The 26,508-nt window shown below is 37.0% G+C and overlaps 1 protein-coding gene across 2 annotated transcripts in view; it reads right to left on the bottom strand.

The window, feature by feature from the left end:
* Nucleotides 1-130: 130 nt before the first annotated feature.
* SREK1 (splicing regulatory glutamic acid and lysine rich protein 1) overlaps nucleotides 131-26,508 on the bottom strand; it is a 41,429-nt gene continuing 15,051 nt past the window's right edge. The window contains exons 1-11 of one of the 2 annotated variants that reach the window (XM_042875209.1): nucleotides 24,968-25,569; nucleotides 24,563-24,678; nucleotides 20,357-20,521; nucleotides 19,126-19,304; nucleotides 18,320-18,450; nucleotides 16,761-16,875; nucleotides 13,655-13,774; nucleotides 9,094-9,603; nucleotides 5,000-5,095; nucleotides 4,238-4,373; nucleotides 131-3,243 (exon numbers count right to left, since the gene is read on the bottom strand). In XM_042875209.1, the coding sequence (XP_042731143.1) occupies nucleotides 3,091-3,243; nucleotides 4,238-4,373; nucleotides 5,000-5,095; nucleotides 9,094-9,603; nucleotides 13,655-13,774; nucleotides 16,761-16,875; nucleotides 18,320-18,450; nucleotides 19,126-19,304; nucleotides 20,357-20,521; nucleotides 24,563-24,625 (1,668 nt within the window). In that variant the 5' untranslated portion in view covers nucleotides 24,626-24,678; nucleotides 24,968-25,569 and the 3' untranslated portion in view covers nucleotides 131-3,090. Of the gene's footprint in view, nucleotides 3,244-4,237; nucleotides 4,374-4,999; nucleotides 5,096-9,093; nucleotides 9,604-13,654; nucleotides 13,775-16,760; nucleotides 16,876-18,319; nucleotides 18,451-19,125; nucleotides 19,305-20,356; nucleotides 20,522-24,562; nucleotides 24,679-24,967; nucleotides 25,570-26,508 lie in introns of those variants that run through there. The other variant, XM_042875208.1, reaches the window with a different exon arrangement.

Raw genomic sequence — 26,508 nt, forward strand, 5'->3', positions numbered from 1 at the left:
AAAAAAAAAAAAAAAAAAAAAAAAAAACCAACAAAAAAAAACCAGGCAACTAATGTGTAGGCAGAATCCAAAGGCCAAGTTAAATGAAATTACACCTAAAACAATACAGCTACCACAAACTACACTGTTCTCAAAACCATCATTTAGTTTTATCAACTCATAGAAGTGCAAAAGCAAACTACTGACACAGCAGCTCAGCATGCAAATCCAATACGATCAAGGCATGGACTTCCACTAGAAGACAGTCACACTTAATGGGTCAAACACACAAACGTGGCAGAGCAAGGAGGTACTGTTCCAGTACTGGTTTAAAAATGATCTGCCCTCTGTGGTGATGGGTGTTTTACAAAACATTAATCATCTAATGGTGGCTTTTTTTTCTTTTTTTTCTTTTTTTTTAAACAAAGAAGAGAACCATTAAACACCTAATACAAAGAGATAAAACTATCATCACAGAACTACAAAGTACTACAAGGCAGAACAGAAAATACAGTATTTGTAAGAAAACACAGTTTGGAAGGAGGAAATGTGTGTATTTGGTGTATATTCTTTTTTTTCCCCCTCCTTTCTCAAAGCTTTTTTAAAAGGGAATATTAACTCACATAAAATCTATCTTCATATGCTGCATATATATGATATATTAGCTATTAATGCTGCCATTGTTACCTATGAATTTTCCAAGTCATTTTTCTTCACTAACTGTGCACAACCATGTACACATTCTGAACTATGCGAATTCAGGATTACAAAACTAAGAAAATCAAACTAAGATGAACTGAAATATGATGTACTATGAGAACTCTAATTTCTCCCAGAGAAGGAGTAAATTATCTTTTCCAAGACATTATAAATAATACAGGTGTATTTTAACTTGCATCCACATTTCAAATTAAAAAAAAAGCTGCCTGAATAAAACCTGATGACCAACCAAAATGTTTCTTTAATAAGTCTGTAACAGCAGAAACTTCCCTCTAAAATACTTAATTTTATTAGTGAAATGGTAACAAAGATAACAAGTACACAAACAACCTCTTTGCTCTACGCTACTTACACATCATAAATAAGACAGCTGTTGCTGCAAGACACAATCCTTCACAACCTTCCTTTAAGCATACAGATTTGTCATTCTTTTATCAGAGTAAGCTGTTAACCAACCATCAGCACGTGGCTTAAACATCACAAAAATGACTGTCTATACTTTACATGGTAAAGCATTTTCTATAGTCTTAAATGTACACAGTGGGAAGAACACTAAATCCTATCAAAAATGACAAGTGATTAAGCAGCTTCACAATCAAATTAGGTTTCATTACCTTAGGAATTGGACAAATTTTTCGTTCCCTGTATTATGCTTTTTAAAAATTATTTTCATAAGAATTAACTATGCAAAAGAAAAGGAAATTGAAGGCAAACTGCTAGTATCCTATTAAGCCTTTTTTAATTTCTAACTGAATGAAACTCCTTCCATGAGGTAAGGCAATTAATTCATTTGATTGTAATAAGGTGTATAATCTACCTGATTTTAGGTATAAGTAAGTTTGTAAATATGACTCTTAAAAAATCTCACAACAATGAAACTGGTTACATTAGCTCAGACAGCACAAATTATGGTTTTACTTGAAAAAAATACCGGCTTTGTCATTTGCTTCTTACATGCTTTCTCACCAAAGAATGAAAAAAGATTATCTAACATATAACTCCTATGTAAATTAGAACATTTCTTCCCCAACTATTTTCCACCCCCAGCTCTGCATTAAATTCATTGTACAACACCTGATGGATATCAGAGAAAAGGATGGAGAGGTAACTGTTAAGGCCATCCAAATGTAATTAGTATCTTAAGGGCTGCCTGTGATGCAGGTGTTCAGAAAATACGCTGTATTCAGCTACTATCTTTGTACAGTGGTGGTCCCCAAAATGCATCATTACATTTACTCTATCTTTTCTGAAAATAAAAAATAATTGTAAAAATGGACCTGTTCTACTTAAATAAGTGAACTAAACATCCATTCTGAAAAATTACTTGCACTCTTGTCTGTAGTATGGTAGTGGCAAAACAGCAATAGAGATGATGCAAGATTTAGCTGAAAATGTTATAGCACATACATATTTCTTGAAAATACCACATTTTAAGAAGGCACTAAAGCTTATGCTTGTGCTCTCAAATTTTTTAAACAAATAAGAAAAAATTTAATTTCATAATGGCACCTGTACCATTTGCAGCTGAACAGACATACTGCAGTACATGTCAAAAAAACAAAGCTGTTAAGTTCTCCTAATATACAGATGTGCTCAGTTGTGGAACAGAAGAGAACAACAAAACAAAACAACCTGAAAATAACTCAATAAGCTAACCTGTTATCATCATACATGGCAATGTTCCTTTTAGGAACAGAAAAGTAGCATGCATTGTTCAAATACTTTAAGCAAATACTGACTTTAGGGATATTGGTAAGAAATTATTTTAGATAATAAAACCCACAAACCTCAAGCAGTGAGCAAATGAAGAACATACTAGTAATTGGGCATATATCATAAGAACCATAAAAACTTTTCCAACAGCTGTCATTTACACCAAAAGAAAGTGTGTACATTTATGCACCACTTCCAAGCACATAAAAAAGTACACACTGAAGTTTCTGTGGACTTCTTAACCCACAAAGTAAAATAACACAAAATTCATCAACAAGCAACATTTTAAAACAACTTTCAATGTTTATCTTCAGCTTTTTTTTTTTTTTTTGTTTTTTTTTTTTTTTAGGGGTAGTAAAGGTTTACTTCTTTCAGTTCCTATTTAACAGCCTATGGCTAAACTTAACATAAATCATTTTACCTATAAGTACAGCCATCATGGAAATGCATGGAGTTTCAGAGATGAATAGCTCTGATGACATATGCTTTTGCATGGTGTAACTACTGGTCTGTGCTTTCCTGCTTTACAGCAAGAAGACAACAAAGCTATCACAAGAATTGAAAGAGCTCTTAGTGCTATCAACATGGTCAGGTTGATTGCTTTGACGTTTTCTTCCTCATTCTGGGAATAAGCTTTGGATTTCATTCCTTAGTTGAGACAGAGGTTGATTCTTTGCTTTAAACCTCTTCCATTTTAATTGAGAGGTTATCTTCGTTTGGTTGACAGTTTCCATTCTGCTGAAGTTTGACTTCATCTGTCCTTTGTGTATCTCTGTTGTCAACATCTTTGTCAGTTTCTGAATTCTGATCCTCTTTAGCGTGATCTTTGTCCTGTCAAAGACAAAATCTTTCTCTCAGCATTAAGGGATATGACTTCCAATTAACTGCTGCTATTCTGGCTTCCTCAATTTTTCATCATACTTAGTATCAGCAATTTAAAAAAATGTTAGTAGATACATCAGCAACTTCAGGTGGCTGAAGTCCGGCATCATAATCAAGTGTTGCTGAAGAAATCACTGTGGTAGAGTGATCTGTCTTTACCTCTAATATCCACATAAAACAAATAAACAATACAGTGGAACTTACATTAAGAATTCACCATATATTGTGAACAAAGCAAGATTACAATTTTCGTTTCATGTATTTTGTGACTCAACTCATGCATTTTACCTTCAGTTCTTCAGTAAGTGTTCACATAGCATAGACATCAGACATCTTATAATAGCTGAATCACTATGAGTACAACAAGCTACCCTTTAAGGGCACACTGCTTTTCAAAACAGAGGTTTAATAATTTGAAGATTATTCTTTCCTTAATCACACCACCTTCTATTTTGCAAGGGAAAATCCCACACTATTCTTCCCCAGATCTTCATTTTACTTCCTGCAGAGTTCAGCACACAGCCCAGGACCAAAGCAACCAGGGACAGGCTGCACTGCAGAGTGAAAATGTCCCAGAAGCCTACTGCTTAATCTACACATCAGCTTCCTGGATCTTTCCACAGTTAGGCAACCAACCAAGCCTTAAAATATGGCAACAAACAGAAAAGAGAGAGAAACAATAACATTGTGTTTTTGTAGACTATACATACAAGTTCCTAGTGGTCGAATAAAGTTTAAACACAAAAGTTGGCCTACTAACATCTCACAGAAAACAACTTTCATCTCCTGCTAGCAGAATCTAACCTCAATTGTTTCAAGAGGCAATAATTCGCTGAGGAGAAAAGGGAAAATGAAAAGAAAGAAAAAGAAAGCAGGATATTCCAGTTATCACTCCTTCTGCAGCTCTCTACTCTATTTATAATCGCTTGATTGCAGAGCTTACCTTCAAAGTAGTGGTGCTTTTGTCAGATTTCTCCCTTCCCTCTTTCTCTTTACTACTTTTTTTCTTGGAAGTGGAGCGTTCTCTTTCTCTTCCTTCATTATATGTATCTCGTTCTCTTTTTTTCTCTTTCTTGTTTCTGTTCAAGAACATTTTCATTCAAATTAAATGATCCAAAAGCAGCAAATGAACTACCAGAGCTTACATGAACTGTATTGCACAGTACACTGCACAGAAGAGTAACTAAAAATATTGGTATCCTGGTTTCTCTATGAAAGGTTTTGACCATCTTCAAACCATTTAGTTGATAAATAAATAAATAAATAAAATAAAAATAATAAATCCAAAACATAACAGCGGCATAGGAACAAGAGGATTTTCTGACTGAAAAGAGCTAAGGAACACATGTTTAGAGTGCACAGTGTGAGCAAAGAGAAAAGTGAATTAAACTGTACTTGAGGAAGAGCTCCTAAGAGAACATCTGTCTCACTGACAGACAGATGACAATTCAAAGTGTAACACTTAAAATCCCTGAAGTTCTTGAAGTTCTGTTTGTTTTTTTGAATTAAAACTGCATCACACTGACCAACAGAAATTGTCTGCATCCACTTTTTATTAGATAACTCTTTGCACTAAAAAAAAAAAAAAGAAGAAGAAGAAATTGACTCCTTTTTTCCAGAATATTGATCTTTATGTTTTGTTGAATTGAAATACAACATTGTATCTTCTTTATTGCTCACTAATGTTTATTTACATCAAACTGACCTTCTTGGAGAAGGAGTTCGTGAAGACTTTCTTTTTGTTCCTTTGGATGTTTTAGGAGACTTAGAAAGACTTCTACTCTTCCTCTTACGCCTTTCTCTGCATAACAAAAAAATTCCACATAAGCAAAAACCAACAAATAATAAACTCAGGAATTGTATAAAATCTCTTAAAAAGAACTGTCATAACAGCTAAGTAAATACTCCTGAGTTTAACATTATATACAATGATTTCTACACTACACAAAGCAGAAGAACTTTTTCATGTTTCAGAGTGGCGAGAAAAGGGAGAATACAAGCATGAAGTGGAAAAAAAGACTGTCATTTTAGATTTCAGTTTCATGCTTACCCACCCGTGCTTGTAACTTAAACCTCACAAATGAAACATTTACTAATACTGTATTAAATAAGAATTTCTTCAATCAGGAGAAAACTCGAATTGAATGAAGAGCCACATATACACAAAAGGTATAACTTCAGCAATATGAACTTCAGAACTTAGAATTAAACACTCAGGATTACCAGAATTTCAGTTCAGCATGACTGAAGTTCAGAAGCAAATACTGCATAATGAAGTTTAAGCTGTTGTTGAAATTAAAACAGGCCATTTTCTATTTATTCTTTGCCTAACACTCTATGCTCAACAAACACAGCTCAAAACAGCTTCAGATACATTTGCTCAGTTTCTATTCTGGAATCTGGTTTTGAATACAATAGAACATTTATTAGCTGGTTAACATATACTGAGGCACATGTTAAAATACATCAAAAATCGAGAAAGTAAAGCTTTGTTCAACAAAAATGCAAAACCTCTAGCTATCAAAGATAACTCTTTCCTCTCTCTTCATAGAATAGGGTAAGGAAACAGGAAGAACTACTGATGCAGAGCAGGAAAAATTAAAACTAGCTGTGAGTCCATTTCAACATATTCCACGAAAGACACAATTATGCATTCCAGCATCTGCCATTAACATCTAATTTCTCTGATGTTTATAAAGTGCAAGGAATCAAAAGTTATTAGATGAATCACAGGAGGATATATTAAGACCTGTTTTTTTAAAACTAACTAGATTCATTTCATCTGCAATTTCATCTAGCCTAAACTTCTGAAGGACAAGAGCTTCATGGTACAAAATTTCAGAGATAATTTTGTTTAGTAGGATCATAAGATTGATTTGATATTTGGTAAACAGAAATAAAAAGTAGTCACAAGGTTACACTGAGATAACACTGGTTTACTGTTAACATGCATCTCATCTTGAACACTCCCACGTTTATCAGTACATTTTTTCATATAAGGATTTTGGAAACGCATTTTTATCCATGGATAAAATGGATATTTATGTTGCTTTCCTGCATGTCTGTGAATAACTAGGTAACTTGTGTTCAAACAATAACAAAACTGTATTTTCAGATTCTGATTTTTAAGTGCCAAGTAGGCAAAGTCAATCGGCAAAGTCAATCACCAAAGTAAACAGACTCGCTTATATACAAACTAACTGGGGCTTAGCAGCCTAACTTATTGTCAGATACTTCTTGAGACAATAATAGTTACTGAAGTTGGAAGAGCTCCGTGAAATTCACCTAACCATATTCCAGATCTCAATGAAAACAAAGTCAACGACAGTAGATTACTTGGGGACACATTTAGTCAGGCTTTGTGTATCTCTATGGACTGAATCTCCTCAGTCTTCCTGGACAACGTTCTGGGCTTCCCAGAAAATAAAACAGAAAACAACAAAACAAAAGAACACCACCACAATTTAAGCATTATAAATAAATGTTTTTCTGTATTTCAGTATCGCAAAATCACAGAATGTCAGGGATTGGAAGAAACCCTGAAAGATCACCTAGTCCAACCCACTGCCTGTGCAGGAACACCTACATCAGGTCACACAGGAACATGTTCAGGAAGGCTTTGAATGTTTCCATAGAAGGAGATCCCACAAGCTCTCCGGGCAGCCTGTTCCAGTGTTCTGGTTACCCTCATAGTGAAGAAGTTTTTCCGCATATTTATGTGGAACCTCCTATGTTCCAGACTGCACTGACAGCCTCTTGTCCTGTCAATGGATTTCAATGAGAAGAGCCTGGCTCCATCTTCCTGACACTCACCCTTTACCTATTTATAAACATTAATGAGGTCACTCCCCCGTCTCCTCCAAGCTAAAGAGACCCAGCTCCCTCAGCCTTTCCTTGTAAGGGAGATGCTCCACTCCCTTAATCATCTTTGTGGCTCTGAGGTGGACTCTCTCAAGCAGTTCCCTGTCTTTCTTGAACTGAGGGCTCCAGAACTAGACACAATACTCCAGATGCAATCTCACCAGGGCAGAGGGGCGGGGAAGGAGAACCCCTCTCAACCTACTAACCATACCACTTCTAATACACCAAAGGATGCCACTGGCCTTCTAGGCCACAAGGGCACAGTGCTGGCTCATGGTCATCTGCTGTCCATCAAGACCTCCAACTCTCTTCCCCCTACACTGCTCTCCACAGTTCAGTACTCAACCTATATTGGCACTTGAGGTTGTTTTTGCCCAGATGCAGGACTCGACTTGTCCTTGCTATATTTCATTAAATTTCCCTCTGTCCAATTCTCCAGCCTGTCCAGGACTTGATGAATGTCAGCACAGCTTTATGGCCTGTCAGCCACTCATCCCAGTTTTATGTCATCAGCAAACTTGCTGACAGTGCATTCTATTCCCTCACTCATCCAAGTCGTTCATGAATATACTGAGTAGTACTGGTCCCAGAACCAACCCTTGAAGGACTCCACAAGAGTCCTTCAACTAAACTCAGTCCCACTGACCACAACTCTCTGGCTTCCTTCCTTCAGCCAGGTCACAGTCCACCTCAACACCTTAATTGTCCAGACCACAATATGTGTCTACTTCTTTTAGCTCTTTTACTGGCCATTAAGAAGAATCTGTCTCCACTCTTCTTACAGTCTTCATTTACACTCTCCCACTAGAAACTTGTGTGTTTTCTTAGAACGTTCCTCAGCCTTCTCCTCTACAGAATAAAGAAACCCAGCTCTCCCAGGCTCTCCTTGTAGGACTGGTGCTCCAAGACACTTCATCAGCTTTGTGGCTCTTCAGTGGATGTACTGCAGTTAGGTCTGTTTCTCTCTTGTACTTGGAAGGCCCAGAACTGGTCACCGTATTCCAGATCAGGCACCACCAGCACTGAGGAAAGAGTAACCTTCCTTTTGTTTGCTCACAACACTCTTCTCCAGAAAGAGCAGCTCAACATACCACCGTCCTTCTTGACTGCAAGGGTGCATTGCTGGCTCATGTTAACCTAGGGGTTCATCAGAACCACCAGTTCTTTTTCTGCCAGCTGGCCTTCCAGTCAATCAGCACTCTCACTGTACTGGTCTGTGGAGCTGTTCCTGCACAGCTGCAGGACTCAGCACAGTCCTGTTCAGCTTCAGCTCATTTTTTAAGTCTGTTGATGTTCCTTTGAATGGCAGCACAGCCCTCTGACATACTGTCAGCTCTTACCAGTTCAGTACTGTCTGCAGACTTGCTAAGAGTGTGTTCAGTCCCACTGGCTAGGCCACTGATGATGTTCAACAGAACTAGCTCCAGTACTGTCACCTGGAGTATAGGACCACTGACTGCTTTTTTTTCCAGTTAGACTAGCTGTTCTGAAGAGGCTGTTTCAATTTCTGAGTGGTCCTATTGGAAGAGCCTGTGATCTTTGTGGGTCCTTTCCAACCCAGCATATTCAATGACTCTATACAAGTATCCAAGAAATTACACATTGATGATTCATACTTTCATCAGGACAATGTGTGATGCCCCTCCATCTGTTGGCTCCAACACAGAGAAATGGCACAACAACCATCTACTTACTGCCCTCAAATACTATACTGTATATTTAAGTGAAGGCAAGCACCAGCAGCCTGACAACAAACTACTACTACTTCCAAGTAAGATACAGATTTCTTTGTAATTCATTTTACTTCACTGGGAAATATACTAAACAAAGGAACAGAAACTGAACTATCAAGATGGTAGTACTGACACGTGAAAAAGAGATTTATTTTGTTGTGCTGATAAGTTCAAAAAAGCATTAAAAAAATTCAAAATAACAAACCTGCTGGAGCTACGCGATCTTCTTGAAGAGCTATAGCTTCTTGGGGGAGTTCTGGATCTCTTATCTTTCTTCTTTTTATCATCTCTCTCTTTTTCTCGCTCCCTCTCCTTATCCCCATCTCTTTCCTTTTCTTTTTCTCTTTCTTTCTCTTTGTCCCCTCCCTTGTCCTTATCTCCCTCCCTATCCTTCATCTTCTCTCTATCTTTCTCCCCATCTTTGTCATCATCTTTTTCTTTGTTCTGATCTACATCTTCCCTGTCTTTTTCCTTTTCATCTTTCTCCTTTTCCCTTTCCTTGTCCCTGTCTCTATCCCTATCTTTGACTCTCTCCCGATCTTTGTTTCGATCTTTGTCTTTATCCCTGTCCTTATCCCTGTTTCTCTCTTTATCTCTCTCTCTTTCCCTTTCTTTGTCTCTATCCCGGTCTCTTTCCTTCTCCTTGTCTCGGTCTCTCTCCTTTTCTTTGGTCTTTTCTTTTTCCTTGACCTTTTCCTTGTCTCTTTTCTTGTCCCTGTGAAAAGCCAAACACAAATCCATTAACTCATCTTCGAATTTCCTAATAAAAACTACAACTAAGTCTTCAGCACACAGCAAATGCTCAAGAGAAACTATTTCTGTTGAAAAATAACTATTATGCAAAATTCTACTTTTGCACTCAAATTTATCATGAGGGGGAGACTAAATAGCTAGGAAATGTCTGCAAATTAGAAATCAAATTCGTTTGTACTGAGCAATGGTACTAAAGTTTCTTTACCTCATAATTCTTATTACATACAGACAGATATTCTACATTTTCTCAGAACTGAGACAAACACTACCATTTCTAAATCCATTTCTTACTAAAATTGGATCCGTATAACAGAGACTGAAAATTAACCAGCCCCATATGAATACTGACAGAAATCTTAAGTCTACAGTGCTCTCTCACATCAACATTCGGAACTGCTTGCAAGTCCAAACCAGTAAATACAGAGAAACCAAAACCAGGGGTTACATTTCACTGATTAAATTCCCCCGAAAGGCAAATGTAAGGTCAAAACTCAAGACAATTCAATCATCTGTAATGTAATCAGGAATTTGAAAATTATCTAACTGTAAGAAAGTTTATATGACAGCGAAAACATAAGCAAGGGTAACAGATCAAGTTAACTTCCATAGAACAAGTAGAATTACACCTGTTCATAAAAGGAACAATTGTGAGAAAAACTTATGCATATGTTCTAGTAACCAAGTCAAATAAAAAAACTGATTAAGTTATAGTTTTGACTGGAATACGACACTACCTTTTGGCAGAGGATTATTTGGAAGTGCAAGACTCCCAACCATCTCACCTAGTGGACATGCACATGAGCTGCCTCAAGGACATATGAAAATCAATAGTTGTTTAGACAAACAGGACAAAGCACATTATAAGAAGTTGATCAACAGGCCTTTTCACATCCACAGGAATCAGACTGAATTGCTGTTTCTTTTGGTATTGATATCTAGCCCAAGATTTTGAAAGATTCCCAAAGAGACCCGTTCAGACTGGAAAGACCCTAAGCACAGCCCTCACCTTTCTTCACTCTATCAAGTCTCTAGTTATATATTTCCTCAACTCCTACTTTATGTTCCGTACCTATCAGGTTCTGGCAAACACTTTTTTACATATCTCACAGAAACAATCTAAGTCCATAAAGACGAGACAGTGTGCTATCCCTACAATAGCAATGGATCTCACAATGCCACCAGAAACACCTTCCAGTTAATTATTATACACATTTCACTGGATTTCCTCCTTACAGTCAGTAGATATCTTAAAAAACTCTGTCAGACAAGTGCAAGACAGAATCAAAAACATTTTGTCAGCTATCAACAAAGCCTAACTACATAAAGTACTCCTAACTGTTCCCACCAAGGTCCAAAGATTCACAGTTCTCTTTCCCACAAAACTTCTCCTCTCAGTAAAAAAAGAGCTATGAAGCTCCCCTTAAATGCATTGGGGCATTAAAGAGATGAAAGAAGAAGAAAATTATCAAGTTTTCTACTATGAAGCTACTTCCACATGCACATTATAAATACTCTGTTGGAATTTCATAGGAAATCAGTGAATTTCCCAGTGACTGAAAAAGGGGAAATATAACCCCCTTTTTTAAAAACAGAAAATAAATAACTACAGTGCAGTCAGTCCCACCTCTCTGCCTGGCAAGACTGTGGAGCAAATCCCCCTGGAAACCACGCTAAAGCAGAGACTAAAGGGGATAGCCAGCACAGCTTCCCCAAGGCTAAATCACACCCAACAAATTTGGTGTCCTTCTATAATGGAATTACAGCATTGTTGGAAATGGCTAGAGAACTGATTTAATCAACCTTGACTTGTGCAAAGCACTTTATCCTTTCCTGCATGACATTCTTGTCTCTAAAATGGAGAGACATGTATTTGACAGACCACTCAGTAGATAAGGAATTGGCTAAACAGTCACATTCAGAGCGCTGCAGTCAATGGCTTGGGGTCAAAGTAGAGAGCAGTGATGCCTGGCGTTCCTCAGGGGTCAGTGTCAGGATTGATACTGTTTAACACCTTTGTCAGTGACATGGACAGCGGGATTGAATGCAACCTCAGCGAGTTCGGATGATATCCAGGGAGACCCTTAAAGGCTTGAGGAGTCTCCATGAATCTCATGAAGTTCAATAAGGCCAAGTGCAACATCCTGCACTTGGATTAGAACAATCCCAAACATGAACACAGGCTGGGTGGGTGCCCCGATAGACAAGTCTCACAGAGAAGTACTGAGGGGCAGTGGTGGACGAAAAACTGACATGAGTTGGCAACGTACTCTCCAAGCCCAAAAAACCAATCATATTCTGAGCTACATCAGAAAGCTGATTTCCCATTCTGCTCTGCTCTTGAGACAACACCTGGAATACTGCATTCCTATTGGAGGCTTCACCATACAAAAGACATGGAGTTGTTAAAAGTGGCTCCAGAAGAAAGTCTGCAAAACTCATCAGAGGGCTAGAGCATCTCTCTATAAAGACAGACTGAGAAAGTTGGGGTTATTCAGCTTACAGAAGAGAAGGCTCTGGAGAAACGTTAGAGCAGCCTTCCAATACTTAAAGAAGGTCCACAAGAAAGATGAGATTCTTCATCAGCGAATGTTGTGATAGGACAAGAGCTAATGCTCTTAAACTAAAAGAGGGTAAAATTAGGTTAGATATACCTTCTTTATTCAGATGGTGCTAAGGCAGGGGAATAGGTTGCCCAGAGAAGCTGTGGATATGAACAGTGGAGGTCACAAGCATGATCCCTCAGGGGTCAGTGCTGGGGCTGGTGCTCTTCAACATCTTCATCTGTGATAGATGATGGCATCGAGTGCACCCTCAGTGAGTTTGGATGACACCAACCTGAGCGGTGCAGTTGATACATTAGGAGGAAGGGAAACCATCCAGAGGCACTTGGATAGGCTGGAGAAGTGGGCCAATGAAAAACTAATGAAGGCCAAGTGCAGACAGATTAGGGGACCCTCAACCCCTTGAGAGCAGCCTGTGGAGAAGGACTTGGGGGTCCTGGTAGACAAGAAGCTGGACATGAGCCAGCAGTGTGTGCTTGCAGCCCAGAAGGCCAACTGTGTTCTGGGCTGCATTAAAAAAGGGGTGGCCAGCAGACAGAGGGAGGTGATTGTCCCCTTCTACTCGGCTCTTGTGAGGCCCCATCTGCAGTACTGCGTCCAGGCCTGGGGCCCCAGTACAGGAAGGATGTGGAGCTCTTGGAGCGGGTCCAGAGGAGGGCCACTAAGATGAACAGATGGCTGGAATACGTCTACTATGAGGAAAGGTTGAGGGAACTGGGCTTGTTTAGCTTGGAAAAGAGAATGCTTTGGGGAGACCTCATTATGGCCTTCCAGAACTTGAAGGCAGCATATAAACAGGAAGGGGAATGGCAGTTTCCAAGGATGCGTAGTGACAGGACAAGGGGGAATGGTTTTAGACTGAGACAGGGGAGGTTTAGGTTAGATATTAGGAGGGTGGTGACGCACTGGAACAGGTTGCCCAAGGAGGGTGGATGCCCCATTCCTGGAGGCATTCAAGGCCAGGCTGGATGTGGCTCTGGGCAGCCTGGTCTGGTGGTTGGTGACCCTGCACACAGCAGGGGGCTTGAAACTAGATGATCATTGTGGTCCTTTTCAACTCAGGCCATTCTATGATTCTGTGATTGTATGAACCATCTCTGGGAGTGTTCCTGGTCAGGCTGTACAGGGATCTGGGCAACCTCATCTACTGGAAGGTGACCCTTCCCAAGGCAGCAGGGTTGTAACTAGATTATTTTTAAAGGTCCTTTCCAACCCAAGACATTTTATAATTTTACATAGGTACAAACATGGAAACAGGACTTCTATACAGAAGTTTAGGTAATTCAATATAAAAATCTATGTTCTGTTCTTCTGCCTCACAAACAAAGCCTAGGAACAGGATGAAGCATTTATGCTCCATGCTTTACCGTCGCCTAAAATATTTATTGGATTTTTTCAAAAACCTCGTACTGTAGCTAAGAAGAACATCATTTCTTAGGAATGGAAACTCACCGAGAGCGAGACCGACTCCTTGATTTCCGCCTTTCCTTAGATCTAGATCGTTTTTTCAGGGGACTTCTGGATCTGCGCCTGTCCTTGTGTCTTGAGAGCGATCTGTTGCCAGACCGACTTCTATATGAACAAGATAAAAAAGAATACTTTAATAATGAAACTTCATAAATATTAGATCAGTTGAAATGGAAAAAGATATAATAATATGGCCTCGATATGAAAAATTACATAGGGTGGCATTTTAGTAATTCAGTGCCTAACGTTTTTCTAAATAAGCTTACTTAAAATTTAAACTGGTGCATATGCTCTCTTTTGAGATTCATCATTAAAGTATTAAGTTTTATGAATATTCTGGAAAAATCACAGTGGGATAGCTTTCCTTAGAAAATTAAGGTATTTAAGATCTAAGATCAGCTTGTAAAAATAGTTTTTTTCTTCCTCAGGTCCAATCATTTATTGCAGTTTTGGTCACTTGGTTGGTTCTCCAAATAAAAAACCAAACCTATCATTTGTGGTTCAGAATTTAGAAAAGTTATCACTTCAGATGGAAGGATTTGTTAGCACAGATTTAACAATTCTCAAGATTCAGAATGAAAATTTACTTCATGATGAAAAATGATGAAAAAAAGGAATGAAAATAATGTGCAGAAGCTCCAACTGAAATCCAACTGAAGTCTTCTGACAAAACTATTTAGATCACTCTAAAAGTAATGCCTCCTACTTATTCCCATGTAAACTATAAGCAACACAAAGAGCACAATAATACTACTTGGTACAGCAAATTCAGTTACATAATACTCCTTTTCAACCCAGTCAATACCACTAGCTATGCATTTTTAAGAGCGATGAACAAAAGCCTCCATCCTGCAATCTTCAAAACCTGCAAGGCTGTCTGAATTGTCTTTCGTGTTGCTGTCAGCCCTGCTGAAATATACTACCCAAGGCCTCACAGTACTCACATCCACTGTTTGTTCTCCATAAACATTCAGCAAGCACCAATGAACATCAATGAGTGCCATATTTTTTTGCATGGAGAAATTCAATGACAAAGCTTTGCTTTGTGCACATTTCCTTATCAGACACCATTCTATCAGACTGTACCCCTACTGCCATCTGTCACATAGCAACAAAATGCAATGGAATACTGGTGGGAAGCTCCAACCTCTACTGACATACCACCAACGTTCAGATTAGATGTTGCAGGCCAACATAATAGAATAAGAGTTATTACTTTCGGAGCAGTTATATATATATATATATATATATATATATATATGCTCATATATATATGGAGCACCCTATTATACACTGTATATACTGATATACAGTACAGTCTCAGATTTGGTAACGAAAACAGCACTTCTAAAAATTACTGTAGTCTGTTTTCCCCAGTATTCACCATTTTTGGAAGATCGTATTCCTAGGAAAATTAAAATAAAAAGGTAAATTTGAATATTAGATTTCAAACAACACATTATTTGAATACTTTGCCTGAAAGGTTCATGTACAACAAAGTTCAACTTATCAAAGACAGAAAAGCCATGTATTTACTCAATAAATCCTGAAGAACGGGAAGACAGAAAAAATAACAGTTCTATCTGTCTTCTGCAGCTCAAGACATACAGAATAAGGATATACCAAGAGGAGAGGAAAGGCAACCTTTTTTTAGCTACCACTTTGCTCCACATCACTGTAGTGTAGAAACTAACTTCAGGGCAAATTAATTACAACTTGGCCAAAATAAGCTCCTAAATAAAATTTGTACCATAAAGATGAAAGAGATATGGAGATGATTAAAAGCCTAAACAGGACAATGGGAAGGACATTTTATTCTTAGGGATGCATTTGTTTCAGTGGATCAGCCTGGCTCTTTTTGCAGCACGTAATTAAAATTGCTGGTAACAGATGCAAACTATACTTTTAAAAAGTGGTATCAACAAATATTTGAAAGTGCAGATTTCTTAAAGTGAGGAATGCAAATTTATTTTCTAAAACTCAATCTAATTTGTGTTGTTATGAAACAGCGCAGACATCGCTGGAATGTTACACCAACACAGCTTTTCAGTCATATCTCATGTTACAGAAACAGCAGAGCAACAGAAACAGCTTGCAATAAGGAAGTGACCAAATGACTATTCTTGCATTAAAATGGTGCCCAATGGTCTGATGTCAATAGATAACGTACTGTGTTGTCCCTCTGCTACAAAACCCAAACCTACACTTAGACCATATTTCACTGGGAGTACAATCCACTTAGTGTGCACTTCTACTCAAGCTTTTCTTTATATATTGTGCTCTCCCATTAGAACACAATGTCAGAAAAGATGCAACAAAGTTGTTTCTGCAACTTACCTTTCTAAAGTGTAAACTATCTAATAAATGTTGAGTGTTTTTTCCACACCGAGAATATACAAATACCTTTAGATTGATTACATAAATGCTCAGAAGTCACTGAAAAAATACAAAACATTTTCAGGACATGCCTGTAAGCGTCACATATCAATACTGCCTCATTCATGGGAAATAAATTTATGGACTAATTTTAACAGTGATCTAGTTGCTTCATTTCCTCCTACACTCCAAAGTCTGCTTCAGAAGTTAATAAATTTAGCAAAGCAAACAAACTGAAGAAAGGAAAACTGTCCCTTGAGCCTTTTTCTCTTGGTTTCTAAAAAATTTAACCACATTTACATTACAGTAAACAGAAATACTGGTTCTATTAATTCCATTAATTCAAGACAGCACGGGAGCTTCATACTAGCAAAACCAGTCAACCTATCAGTTTAGAGTAGAGTTAACAGTAAAAACTGTTCTGGACATATAATGCAGATAACTGTTAGTTTTTAAAACATGGAGGTCATAGAATGAAATATGCTACATAGCATTGATGTGTCTACAGATAGCATCTAGTGTGTTTTTACTGAATGTAATCTTAAAAACACTAGAGCAAAAGAGTATCTGTTCAGAGACAAAGATTCCAGTTACTCTGATCTAACCAATATAAGCTATTCATGTATTCCATAGCAATACTTACTTAAAAAACAACTTCAGTACTGAAGAAAAACAGTATCATCTCTTATTACAAAAGAAAAAAAAAAACACCTACCTGTGTTTTGAATGTGATCTTTTCCTTCTAGATCGGGATTTTGAGCTAGACCTGGATTCTGAACGAGAATGGGAACGAGATCGACCGCCTTTTCTTTCACTGCTCTTTCCAGACTCTGAGAGGAAAAAACCACTTTGCAGTGTAAGCTCAGAACATTTAAAGATCCCAGTTAACAATCTGGCACAAGTGGAATGTACCACATATAGTACAAGGGGCCTACTCTTTGCACATCTTCCTTCTTTGCAAATATCCTTCAGAAACATCCAAGAAAGTCATTGCATATACTCGTTGAGTGCAGCCATCCTGCAGCAGTACACATAAACCAGATAATTATAAACAGCTAGCTCTATTAGGAAAGGGATTTATGTTGCTGCCACAATGCACAAGATTACAACACGTTTGCCTCTTGGTATATTATTAATGTAACTATTAAAAAAAAAAAATACCCTGAGAAGAACAGAGTAAATTAGAATACAGGGCATAATTTTGAAAACAAGCATAAAATATGAATTATAATACTTTCTGGTCTTTTAGACATTTACACCACTGTACAAATATTCAAATTATAATCCACAAGGAGAGGAAGGGATGGAGAGAAAAGGTTGAAAAGTTTGATCCAAAGGCCAGTAAGCCACCAGTGACCACAGTAGACTTTGGTTCGGACTCTTTTTAAAAGGTTACTGTTCTGCTGCTTTACACTGAGGAAATGCTAGAGCTATTTTTATTCCAATGCCAAAAATGAGAAAAAACTCAACTCTCTCCAAAAACTTAAGACTCCTCGTAATCTAATGTACATAAAGTCTGAGTTTGTTAATAAAATGACAAAAGCTCACTGATCTAGAGAAAAAGGATGATGTCAATAAGGTTAACAAAATCAGATTGTTTTATGCTGTGATTTAGAAATCAGAACAAGTCTGCAAAAATCAACACTGAATATCAGCATCCAACCTCTCAACCCATGAGAAATCTTCCTCCTAGACCAGCCATTGCAGTGTTAACAGGGATCAGGCAACTAATATGGATGAAAAAGAGTCCATTATAACACTGTTTTATCCCAAATTCATTTCTGATCCTATTTGCTTTATAGTTGCTCAGTCTTGAGCCACCATGAAAAAAAGCACAGTGACAGAGACAAAAGTAATGTGCTATAGATTAAGAAAGCATAATATCGGTGCTTTGACCTGAATGCTAGCTCTCTCTGATCATGAAACCATGGCACTAATGTGTGCTAAAGAATGAAACAAAGCATAAAGCAATTTCATGGTAAATATTTCTATGTATTTTCAACTTAAAGAAGCATCAACATTCAATGCATTTGCATTGTCCTCCTGTTTTTGAAAATGCTCAGTAAGCATGTATGTGAAGACAATACATGTCAAAATAAAAAAGCCAACTTCCACTGCTCTGTTACATGAAGGCAATTGTGATTACTTTCATTTCTTTCTACACATGTTATTCAGCTACAAGTAACCTTTTCCTGTGTCTGAAAGTGCTCTTAATAGCAGGTACCAAGGTGTACAAAAAACATGTCTGTCAGATAGTAAATGTAATATACGTACCTGGCTCAATAGCAGCAGATATGAAAGACTGAGCTTCCCTTACTCTCTTCATCACTTCTTCCAGTTCCTTGGCAGCAGCCTGCGGTGTCATTTCAGGAGGCTTCACTATTGCATTATTGGAGTGATTTATTCTAAATTAAGGAAAAATAAAACATTTATTTCACAAATATTTGAAAAAGAAAATGAAAAATAAGAAAGGAAACCATCTCAAATTCGTGTCTGACTAAAAATTTTGAAGTTAGTAAACTACATATTTTTCATCATGCTCATCTGCTGTCTAAATACCTGAAATGTGTGCCTTTTATTCCTTCCAAATATTTTAAATAAATAAGGTACAGTATTTCTGTGTCATTCTGAATAAATAAAGGCTCAAGTCTAGGAATCTAGCTTTCTATTTCAGATTAAATTTTAAACTTAAAACTCATTACGGAGTCATCTATATATAATGACTCTGATCAGCTAATCAGTTGTTGTGGTTTAGGAAGAGTCAAAGAGCACAGCTGAAGTAAAATATATAATGAAAAGCTTTATCAGCACCAACGACCTTGCAGATTCTTTCCTTGTTAAAGCATTCACTACCTCAAGATTAAATGTAAACATATTTTACTCTCTGCTAATCACATTCTTCTTAGAGGAAGTTATATCCAATTTTGAAACACTTAGAAAAGTGTTTCAGTTTGTTAACAATAGATCCTTATATTGATAAAATATTCACTACTGTATCTTCCTGTAGATCAGAGTCATAAATATATAAGAATACTGTGAAATCTTTCATTCCATAAGCCTATGGATAATTAATTTCTTACTTTAGTGGCCTGTCTCCAAACATAACTCCATTAAAGGCAAGAGCTCGAGGTACAGAATTTTGGTCTGCAAATTCCACAAAAGCAAATCGTGTTGGTTGAGTCTCATCACCTGCCATTCGCACAAATTTGACTTCTCCAACTTGCTTAAAGAATTCAAGCAGCTGATCAGCTGTTGTGGTCTAGAAAGAGTCAAAGAGCACAGCTGAAGTAAAACATATAATGAAAAGTGATCATATAATGTATTAGGTAATAAAAAAATCTCTACTTTCAGTAAAACATCTTTCCATGGCTTCACAGGTGACACAAATTTGGCTATTTTACTTTTTTTTTTCAGACTTTTTTTTCCTTTAATCTAAAGAAAATACTACGAGTTAAAATATTGCAACCAAAAGAACTATATTTAGGCTGTAAATAAACTTGCATAGGATTCTGAGCTTTCCAAGCAACCTTTCTGAAATAACTGATACACATATGTCCGAGCTATTTCTGCTACTACGACTTTTAATCAATTAAAAAAACAAACAAACAAACCAATATCACAACATTTAGCTTTTATCTGTTTTTCTACTAGCTTACAACTCATTTGATTTTACTGCAATCAACTGAACTTTTACACTCTAACAGCTACTTCAGCAATCAAATGAAACTCCCAAACAAATACTACCAGTGCCATCCATCAAAGCAATTGCTTTTCGATCAATAACTACTGAAAATAAATACTTCAGACACTGAGCTTTTCTATCACAGAAACATGAAGATTCTCAGGCTGATTTTGCAACTTCCACTGGGAGAAATCATTAACCTTCTACTGTATTTCAGGTGAATGCCTTTTTACTGTACTTAAGATCTGCACACTATTGTGGTGAAGGACGGCTATTATGATCTCATGTCTTCTAAGGTATTATTCAGCTAATACAACACAGTTGATTAATACACACAATCTTCTTACGTATGCATCCTCAATTCTACTGCACTGTGACTCTTCTGGTACCCTGCTAGAGTGACTTCCACAATCTGGTCTGACCTGGTTGGTGCAGGAGCATTCAGAATTAGAAATATCACTAGTAACCAAAAACAGTCTAATTTATTTCTTTGGTTAAATTGACATCATCTAACAAGAGCTCACAATTCTTGTCTTCCATTAGTATTTCCCACACACACAAATAAAGAAAAATAATAATTAAAAAACAAAACAAAAAAAAAAAAAAAAAAAAACACCAAAAAAAGCTACCTGTGAATTCAAGTTTCCAACATATACTGTTCTCCTGATTTCATCAATTTTGGATGGGTCCACATTCCCCATTATTGGTGGCTGGGGTATTTCTCCCAGTGCAGTAATGTTAGGGTCCAATGCTGCTGCTGGTATTGCTCCCAGAGTGCCAAGTGAAACACCAAGCTGGAAGAGACAGAGAGAATAAGGCACAATCGTTTACTTCCAAAATGCTATTTACCCTTAAACAAAACAATAAAAATATATCTGCAGCCCTCTGGGAATGGTTTCGTTTTCCCTGCTATATACACAACATATCTTTTTTCATGTTATAAAATAATCATCGCTATGACAGTAAAAGGCAGTGTAAACAGCTTTTCCTCACTTACAGAGTGACCCATAAAATTGGCTGAAAACAATACGAAAAAACATTTAATATACATTTATATTTTATTTTTAGATTTTTTGAATACCAAACATACTTTACAAAAGTTTTAACATGAGCTAAATACTTTCCTTTTCAAAAGTATCAACTGACAATGTTATGCTATGGAGTAGAAAGAAGCACAAATCAGCACGAATGGTCTAATTCACAAAGTCTTCTGGATCACAAGCTGTTTCACAGAACTAAGTATATTGTACTAGCATATAAAAACAATTTCAAGACTCAGTAAGCGCCATTTACCACAGCTTGCTACTGTCTAAAAGACAAAATGTAAATAGAAATGGAATACTGATTAGTAATACCTTCACTTTAAAAAAAACAATCTCTTCAAAGCAGCTAGTCTAGCTGTAAAAACCAATCAGTGGTGTCCTATGTTCCAGCTGACCATCCTGAACAATTTGTTGAACTTCATCGGTGGCCTAGCCAGTGGGACTGAACTCTCAGCAAGTCTGCAGACAACACATAACCAGGAAGAGGTGGCAATACACCAAAGGGCTCTGCACACGGGCAGGAACAGCTCCACAGACCAGTACAGTGAGAGTGCTGATTGACTGGAAGGCCAGCTGGCAGAAAAAGAACTGGTGGTTCTGATGAACCCCTAGATTAACATGAGCCAGCAATGTACCCTTGCAGTCAAGAAGGACGGTGGTATGCTGAGCTGCTCTTTCTGGAGAAGAGTGTTGTGAGCAAACAAAAGGAAGGCTACTCTTTCCTCAGTGCTGGTGGTGCCAGATCTGGAATACGGTGACCAGTTCTGGGCCTTCCAAGTACAAGAGAGAAACAGACCTAACTGCAGTACATCCATTGAAGAGCCACAAAGCTGATGAAGTGTCTTGGAGCACCAGTCCTACAAGGAGAGCCTGGGAGAGCTGGGTTTCTTTATTCTGTAGAGGAGAAGGCTGAGGAACGTTCTAAGAAAACACACAAGTTTCTAGTGGGAGAGTGTAAATGAAGACTGTAAGAAGAGTGGAGACAGATTCTTCTCGGTGGCCAGTAAAGGAGCTACAGAAAATGGAAAAGCAGTGTCCAGCTTGTTCACATGATTAATTCTGAAATATTACATCTGTCATCCTGAGTTCCCTCGAGAAATTTACAGATGATCCAAGTATAGTGGATGATTTGTAGCTTTAGCTAAGTAAACTATCTCCTTGCCTTAAAAGTCTCATTATGCCAAGCAGAAACACCTTAAAACCAGAAGGATTACCAATGGTAAACAAGAACTCTCTAGAGAAACATGGTCTCAGCACACAAAATAACTGTAATCCAGAGCAGCATTTTGTAAGTTTCTCTCCTACAATTACAACAAAAGCTTATTTCCCTGGCAGTTTTTACATAAAACACTACACCTTGCACCCTAAACTTTGCTCATAGGTAATGTATAAACACACTGTAGGTAATGCAGAAACACAGTAATGCATAAGCAGAACAAACATGAAAGAAGTATTTCAAAGGTTTAAGATAACTGATACTGCTACCTGTTGTTATCCTTCCAGTCTTCCAAAATGACAGCTTCATCATCTGTTTAAACTTAACCAGTTCCCTTTAGACAAGGAAAGGGGCAATCCTGATTTCTTCTTTTTACAACAGACTTGTTACAATTTGTAAACCAGATAGACAAAGGGAACTGTTATGAAAAAACAACTGTATTCTATACCCCTCACCAACTTGAAAAAAAGCCATGTCAGATGAGACTTCTTCAGGTAATAGACTATATGAACACTAGCATAATGCAGAAGAGTGGAAATGCAATGCCAGTAGCACCTCTTTTGGCTGCAGCACAGATTCAGACAAGCTTCAGGAAGATAATAGGCAACTCTTATCTGTAGTTAACTGAATAACTGAGCCTCTCAAACAGCTGGCTGGAGAAAAAAGCAAGGGAACAAGACCTGAATCTTTTCCCTGGAATCCCAATCCAAAGCACCAGTGTTTCACATCCTTCGCTAAGCTCAGTACAGTGTGTCAGGATGATGTAGGTCAAAGAAACTCATCCTCATTCTTTTAGTGAATTTGTCATGCTTCATGAAGGGTACAATACTTTCTAGGTTCTGGAGAACCCAGAAAGACAAAGAATCACACAGATAAAGTGGAATGTACAGTCAAAAGCAAGAAGAGTAATATCAGATTACTAGTTCAGAGGCTTTAACTTGTCAGACTAACTACCCCTGCCTGGAAAAATTACAAATTTCCCTTTGCTGGAGAGTTACTTCCTAGAGAATGAAGACAATATGGCTCTTGTTTTTACTGGCTACTGAAGTTATAAAAAATTACTAAGAAAACGCTATTAAACCAGTCTGCTGAGTTCTTGGTTTAAATTTTATTTCTTACAGAAAAAGAAGCTACTTTTCTAACAGGTGAAATTTGTGTTAGAAATTCTCAGCAAGACACTCGTTTGTTTTCTTTATTATGTAACAAAAGACAAAACTACTCTGCTTGCTGAAATCATTCTTTTATTACTGAACAGAAATTGTCAGACAACTTGCCTTCCTCTTTGATAGTCTGCTATTCACCAATAATTTATTAAAGATGTATATAAAAAAAGAGTCAATTTACTTTAGAGGGTTAGTTTAGTATCCCAAATAGTATCCCAAATTCCAATAGTAATTATGATTGAATAGCAGCAATTATGCACAAATAAGCGTATTTTAGTTTATTAAATACCTAAATTATTACTTCATCAAACAGTGAGGGTAATATCATATAACTTTACAGGAAAAAAAAAGCCAGCATCCTTGTGAATTAAAGATGATTTTCAATGCCATGTGATTTCTTTTATATAGTGACAGTTAAGAACTATAAATTAAATCTGACTGTTGACTGTGGTCCTGTGGTTTCAGGGTAGAAGTTGGATAGTCTTAAATAGCTGCTGGAGCACAAGCTTTAAAAAATATACTGCCCTCAGTGCATATTTATTAAATATTAAAAACAGTTTATGCAGTGTTTTAACGGAAGGGAAGAAAGAAGAAGTAAACTAAACAATATTCATTTCTTCTAGGATGCTTACCAGTATCAGCTAAGAATAGCAAGTGGGAATAACAGTTCTGGTAATTGAGACAAACGGGAATCATTAGAGGAAAGTTTAGAAATTGTATTCAAATTAAAACAAAACAAAAAAACAAAAATGGATGATAACAGTAATATCAGTAGCACACAGCTGCAACATGTTTGGAAAACTGAAGACTCTCATCTCTAAATAATACGGAGCAATGACACCAAGCCCAGTTTTTCTGAAGCAGGCTTTGCTATTTCCAGACTTTTTCCTGAACCAGGCAAAACTGCCTGATGATGCCAAGATAAGCTTACAGAAGCAGATGGGAACTGAGAAGTAGCAGCAGCAGCAGGTAGCTCCTGAGCTTTCTGTAGTGAAAAAATTGCTAGGTAAAGAGACAAAAGCCATGACAGAGGAATATTAAATAACAGCATCCCAACATAACATTTCGACCTACGCCAGTTAAGCTATTATGCTTTAACTAACTTTTAGGAAGTGGATAGTATTGCCAGTGGATCAAATTAATGGGTCTAGGAACAGAAAACACAGACACAATCAAAATCAGTATTCACCCACTATTCTGCAATTTAAAAATACAAAAGGAAAACTCAGGAAAAGTTAGGCACAAACATCTTGTGATCTACCTTCAAAAGGGGCACCACAGCTAAGCCCTCAATGACTTGATACACAAGAGGACAACATCAACGTAGCATACATAGCTTTTATTCTCATAACATAAAAATGCTGTTCAACACAGATGAAACCAGAAATCAAACAGCATCTGAATTTTACTTACTGTTGTTAAAGGCGTTGGTGTAGGTATTGGAAGCAACCCTGCACCAGGCATCAGGCTTGTCATAGTAGGAGCAGGCGCCAATAGAGAAAGGGCTTTGGCTTCATCTGGGATTTTACCTGAAGAAGCAAATGAAAGCATTATACAGAGCTGGAACACTACACAAATGTTACTCTTACTATTATTTTATAATTACCCTTGCATTTAAAAAGGTAATAAATAAGAATGAATCTATCTACCAGATCCTTACAAAGAAACAAATAAGAACTTAAGATTTTCCTTTTACCCTGCTCTACTAGGAAAAACAAAAGTGAGAAAAACTTCAAAGAATAGTAAACTCATTAATGGATCATTATTTTAAAAACTGAATATGTACACAATTATTTAACACTTTGAGCTATGGGTCACCTGTACTGGAAACTTAATGTTCATGAACCAAACGATATCAAGCATGGACGCTTTCCCAGGGCGGTGCTTTCACGGTGATCGAAAGTTGTTTTACACATGACAACCGTTCGTGTTGGCTGCATCACTAATAGCACACAGAACATCAGATACAGAAAAGAAGAACATTTTTTAAAGTTTAATCCCCAGAAATGGCAAATAACCAAATCAGTAAAAGAAAAAAAAAAGAAAAAACATGTATGAGCTAACTGAAATTTGTGCTTTTTTCTCTACTTTGATGCTACCTACTTTTGATGTAAAAATAAATAAAAATTAAATAAAATCTCCTGTGATTCAATACACATTGCAATTGAACTTGGGGGTTTGGGAAGGAATAAAAATCTATATTTGTACTGTCTTACATTTTAAGTCATCTCAGTTTATCTGAAAATTTCATGAATTAGCTGTAAGTTTAATGACGTTGAAGAAAATCCTAACTGATCAACTGAGCAATCCATATTTTCCTAAACTATGTATTTTGTACCATTTCAACCACATTACATTCTCCCTATTATGCTAACGGTTTAAATAGTAAGTAATCTGTCTTAAAACACAGGTTTCATTCAAATTTACTTACATTAAGACTGCTAAATTAACTCCATAAAATCTTCAAAAATTAGAAGTTGTATATATAGCTAGCTAGCTAGATTAATTGTAATGTAATAGATAAGACAATTAAATGTGTCTATTAGATTTGAAATGCCAAGGGGTCTAAACTAGAACAAACACTAAGCACGCAAAAGAAAAAACCTACAGCAGCAACTTCTACTTATACCTGGTATCAATTCTGTTTCCAAAACTCCTGGCATAATTCTATATATGCTAACTACTGAGCCCTTTGTTATTACCACAGGCATTTTAATAAAGTTTTTATTTAAACATTTTTTTAATAGTCGAAGTATCCACAGCACTTTTCTTTAAATAAAACTATCTATGTTTTATCTGTTAACCTCTAACTTCAATAAAAATACAAAATACTAGGTAAGTTTCAAAACACTGTAGTTTTAACTGTTTATGAGTTTCAATAAAACCTACAGGAATTATACTGCTTTTAAAAAAATAAAGACAAAAAAAAAGTATTGCAAACCAGTACTACAGATCTGCAGCAGGGACTGGGTTACAACTGGATGTGACCAAAAAACAAAACATATCTGAATGAAAATTAATTTATATGTAGCATACATGAATAGAAAAGATAAAACAACAGTACCCATTTTTCTCTCAAGCCTCCTATTTACATTATTTTATTTATGTTTAGTTTTGAGGCACCTTGCTCCTTAACATGTAACAAACCACTTGATTTTCTATCTAAAGGAGAAAAATAGGAAAATAATTAGCACTCAAGAATTAACTGCGCAATAATGTCTTCCAGGGCTTTTTAAAAAACATGCATGAATCTGAGTCATCACAATGTTCAGCACAAACTCATCATGAAGTCAGGCATGCAAGGAGAGGTGCACCTGATCTGCCTGACTGCTCACAAGAATCGGGTACTTCACTGCATA

This window comes from Lagopus leucura, unplaced genomic scaffold, assembly GCF_019238085.1.
Source record: "Lagopus leucura isolate 7727_CA_CO unplaced genomic scaffold, USGS_WTPT01 Super-Scaffold_100014, whole genome shotgun sequence".
Taxonomy (NCBI): Eukaryota; Metazoa; Chordata; class Aves; order Galliformes; family Phasianidae; genus Lagopus; species Lagopus leucura.